This window comes from Palaemon carinicauda, chromosome 14 (assembly GCF_036898095.1).
Source record: "Palaemon carinicauda isolate YSFRI2023 chromosome 14, ASM3689809v2, whole genome shotgun sequence".
In the NCBI taxonomy this organism is placed as follows: Eukaryota; Metazoa; Arthropoda; class Malacostraca; order Decapoda; family Palaemonidae; genus Palaemon; species Palaemon carinicauda.
The window spans coordinates 20,076,166-20,081,165 of NC_090738.1; the positions used below are offsets into that span (position 1 = coordinate 20,076,166).

General features: G+C 34.1%; 1 protein-coding gene across 1 annotated transcript in view; it reads right to left on the reverse strand.

The window, feature by feature from the left end:
- LOC137653467 (solute carrier family 22 member 7-like) overlaps positions 1-5,000 on the reverse strand; it is a 117,133-nt gene that overhangs the window by 43,265 nt on the left and 68,868 nt on the right. The window contains exons 5-7 of the mRNA XM_068386876.1: positions 4,607-4,710; positions 2,899-3,053; positions 2,394-2,562 (exon numbers count right to left, since the gene is read on the reverse strand). Coding sequence (XP_068242977.1) covers positions 2,394-2,562; positions 2,899-3,053; positions 4,607-4,710 — 428 coding nt within the window. The remainder of the gene's footprint in view (positions 1-2,393; positions 2,563-2,898; positions 3,054-4,606; positions 4,711-5,000) is intronic.

Consider the following 5,000-nt stretch of genomic DNA (forward strand, 5'->3'; position numbering starts at 1 on the left):
TATATATATATATATACATATATATATATATATATATATATATACATATATATATATATATATATATATATATATATATATATGTATATATATATATATATATATATATATATATACATATATATATATATATATATATATATATATATATATATATGTGTGTGTGTGTGTGTGTGTGTAAGAGCAATTTGGTTATGACGTAGTTTTGTACAATGTTAGTAGTCTTTGGGAGATTTCCATAAAGTACATTTAGATACATAATAATTTATGTGCTCTATTGACCCCTGAGATATTTTATAATCTTTATACATTTCTAAAGCTGTGATCGGTTAATCTTAAAAACTAGTTAAAACTGCTAAAGATTGATTCACATCATGTGTAGAATGCAATGGTAGTTAGTAAAGTAGTCCTCGATATGATTAAATGAAAAATCAGCAAATGGAATGAAATTTATTCGTGGTAATAACCACGTGGGTTGGAGCTTGAAAGATTTTATCCGTGTTTTTGCCTATTGGACAATCTCGATACATTTTATAGAACATCAAGGTTTGCGCTGTTTCACTGCTTCGGCATGAATACCACTGAATATATTTTCTCCAACTCTCATTTTCTGAATATTTTCCTGGACCAACTGAATTAGAGTCGAACACTCTAGCATATCTATATTTGTGGTCTGTAGTTGTCGAGATGATAGGGGATTTTTGCTTAATATGGCATGAAGGATATTCAATGCAACAATAAATTCAATGCTAGCCTTTTCATCATTCGCAAAACTTCACTAACAATGAAGTAACATTTTTAACACCATCATTGTCACGTGGCTCGCTACCCATTTGGTGTCAGAAAATTTATGCAATCTAAAAGATGTAAGTCCATTTCTTCATCTTTTTTATATTTTCCACAACTTTGTCTTCGGCGAGATGAATGGGGAAAAAGTAACCATTTTATTACCATTATTCAAGCATTTCCTCTGTTGGAACCTCACTCATCGTCTCCTCCTACCCCTATTGACGCAAAGGGCCTCGGTTAGATTTCGCTAGTCGTCTCTATCTTGAACCTCACTAGGCTTACAATATTACTTAATTCAACGTTTGAGCAACTGTTGAACATAAAAGGGCAGCGAGACGTCTCTCTTACAACACCTCGACACCAAGTCACTTCAATGCTTATTTCACTGGCACCATCATAACCTTGACCAAATAAATATTGAAGAGTTAGATTGTATCCAGGCAGTTCTTTTAATAATATATAAGCTATAACTTTCCCAGTAAAGACATTCATTTCAATACGACACAAGTAGTCCTCATGTACTTTCTCTTTGTCAATATACATGACACAGGCAATTAATTGTTCCTTTCTTTTATCATCAATACTTTTATTGGCAATAAAGTATATTCTACTGGTTTGGCAATAAAAGAAGTGGAGGACAGGTGACCCTTGTAAAAGCTACTGGAAAAATCCCAGCTTTTCATGAAGTATTTCTGCCGTATCATAATATTCAAGTAGAAATTATGAAATGGACACCAGTCACCTGTGTTATAAGGGAATTCCGACTCCATTATTATAATAATTAGGAATATTATAATTTTTTCTCTGAAACTTTCATTATTTCTGTAAGTTTTTTTCCCACTTTAATTTTTCTAATCTGCTATTTCCTCAGTATTATTCTATCATTATTTTTCACTGGGAATTCCACTAATGATTTTGGTGGCTATATAGCGTGAGTTTGAATAACAACATATCCAAGGATAAAAGTTTTCTATGAAAAGGGACTTGACAACAATAAGAAAAAATTCAAGCTATATTCCATTACAAAGTTCTTAATATTCAAAACTATAATCAGCAATAGGACTGCCATGGGCAAACTTATCTTGAGAAGAAGGTACACGAAAAGGGAGGCGGGTGTTTATAATCCAGAAAAAGACTCAATTCTTTAAAGGAATGAACAGATTTATGGATTAGATTTATGGATTTGGGATAAATATCCCAGGGATGGAGCCTGTGAATTCATTCGCCCCTCAAGTGTATCTAAGGTAAAACCCTGAGGTCAACGTTAGAAGAGGATTGCCTTATTGCCTTATTCTATGTTTGGGTTCCCCCAGGGTCCCTCAGTGTGAGCAAGATGGCAGAAGGGAAACAAGAAATTAGATACAGTAGAAGGATATATGCAAGTGCAGATAGGGTCGAGGTAACGCTGCAAAGAACATTAAAATATGTCTATATTGCATCCACGGGGAAACTAATTTGAGGGGGAACATCAAAGAGATCATGGAAAAATAGAGTGTAGGCCTACAGTAAATTCCAGATTAGAAATAAATGAGAATAAGCCTTGAAATGACAAACCCCTAACTTCCTTTAACTTGTTCGAAGTCATAAAATTGCCAGAAACTTACTTAAAGAAAACCAAGGTGTAGAGGCCTGGGATAGTCAGCGCCACCTGAAGCAGTTTCCAAGTCCTGATGCCGTAGGCTATTCCCGGCAGGAGCATGTAACCCAAGGACCAAGGAATGGTAAAAAGAGCTCCTACAAACGAACGCCGTTTCAAAGGGCTGATTTCCATACCTTCAACAAAAATGAGAACATAATTCAATTTAGCTCATGGGAATTGCTGTAACTTAATTTACATAATTTCTGCCTTGAAAAATAAAGAATTAAAGTTTTAAGTAAATTCCAAATTACTATAATGTATCTTATGTCCTGTATTTCAGTTTATTTCTAGATTTTCTGTAAGACGAGGCATGAACAAAAAAATAAAAAATAATAAAAAAAAACGAGAAATAAATGTAATGACATTCTTGAGAATTCTAGATTAAGTAAGTTATATAATTCTAAGAAAATATTAGTCAGTAACAGGAGAAACATGTAGATCCATAACCACGTCTATTCAAGCAAGCTTACTTGTAATGAAGCATCCAAGATACATCCCCACATCCATGATACTTATGATAACTCTAAAAAAGATGTAGACTTCTATGTTCGGTGACAAAGAGCACAAAAATCCAGCCACAAGGAAAAGTGCTGAGCACAAGAGCACAACGCGTCTCCTGCCAAAACTGCAAAACAATGATAGGATAATCCGGCTGCTCTCGGTGTCAAATAAAGCATACACTCCAAACGTATACTTTATATCTGAGTAATAAGCAATGCTAAAGTATTAAAATGTAAGTTTATTACCGATTGTACTATCTCAGCGGGCTAGATTGGGATTCCTCTTGGCCGCTCTCAAACAACTTACTACATTACCGCCAATCCACAGCACGGAACTTCGAAATTTTCAATGCAGACACTGCAGTACACCGATCAGCTTTTAATTTTCATATCTTTATTCTATCCAATGGTCTAATGTATCGTCCGAATGGTTAAATCAAGAGTTTCAACAGTAAATGTCTTAATTTTGTTGTCTTTCTGCAAGCATATTCTTATTTTTTCTCCATTTTTAACTTACTCGCCATGACTTCCACAACCGTTTTGTTCGTCGTGCTTTACGCAATCAACTGATATACATTGTGCTTTAATAAATATATTTCTCTTGCTTCTCTATTTACCTACATATGTATCAATCCCACTGTTTATCAAATTTAACTCTTAAAAATTATATTAGCTAATAATTTTGAACAAAGAAAGCCTACGAATTGTGTCAGAGTTATTTCCAAAATAGAACGAAACAAAACGATGGTATCTGTTTGGAAAAAAAAATATGAAACAAATGATTGGGTTACTTTTGTCCACGTGTTATGTGACTTACTGAAGAAAATTGAAATAACAGCATGTTGAGGACTATCGGTATATTGCATTACACCATTTCTGCAATTCATGCATATTAGATGATTTATAGTATCGCCACACTTTTTTTTTTATTTCAGTACAGTTTGTCACCAAATTCCCCCCCCCCCCCCCCTCGTGGCAAATGTAACTTTCTACATTAAAACAAAATTGTATACGCTTTGTCTCATATGACAATACTGTTACGTATTTATGGAATATGTATAATGTAACGCAATAGCACACATCACATTTCATTGATCAAATATGTTTTAACTTTAATTATGTGCTGTAGTGTGAGTTATAAAGTATTGAATCCTGTATACATTACCTAAAAGATAGAATATGATTCTTCTTATCATGTACTACAAGTGTGACTAGAATCTTCAATGATGATGCTCGATTGGTCTGTTTGTATCGTTTATTTCTTTACGACACCAGTCCAAGTTAAAGACTCTGAGTGTTACGATAATGAATATATACCGTACAACTGCAACCTAGCCAAATATAGACTTAATTTATCGTAAGCTTAGTAATATGTTGTGAGCATATACCAGAAAACTATAGTCATATCATAAAATCCAAGGTTGCAAAATACTCGTAACACTAGCTTTTTTTTTCTGATGAAAATGGGTGCATCGGGTTTTTTAGACATAAAATAAAAATCTGAATGTTCTCATTGATTTTACATACAACCTTTCAAGCCTAGAATTGTTAAAACACTATTAACTATAAATGTGAACTTTAACAAATTTAAAGTAATTTTTTACTAAAATATGGCAATGAGAATTAATGAGTAACGGGTCTATGTATGAATTTAGTTTTCAATAAGTCATGCACTTACGTGTCTAGAACGCATCCAAAGGACAGATAACCAATCATCTTCCCTACAGACACTGCACCGAAGGTTGTGGAATAGAGGGCTCTTCTTTCGCAGACTAGGTCCCACTGAAATTTAAAATGGGATCAAATTTGTAAAAAGTATTGATGATTACATAAGACTCAATAAATTACATTACGGTCAGTAGGACGAAACAGGCATTAGTGTTTGGAGAAGGCATGGGCGTCAACAGGTGGGGGACGGGGGGGACAAGTCCCCCCCACTTTTCAAAGTGGGGGGGGACATAGTATCATTTGTCCCCCCCACATTTTTAGTATTCACTATGGTGATTATACCAATGTAATATTCAGCTAAGGGATGAAACTAGAAATTATGCATGATCAACACCAGTCACGCG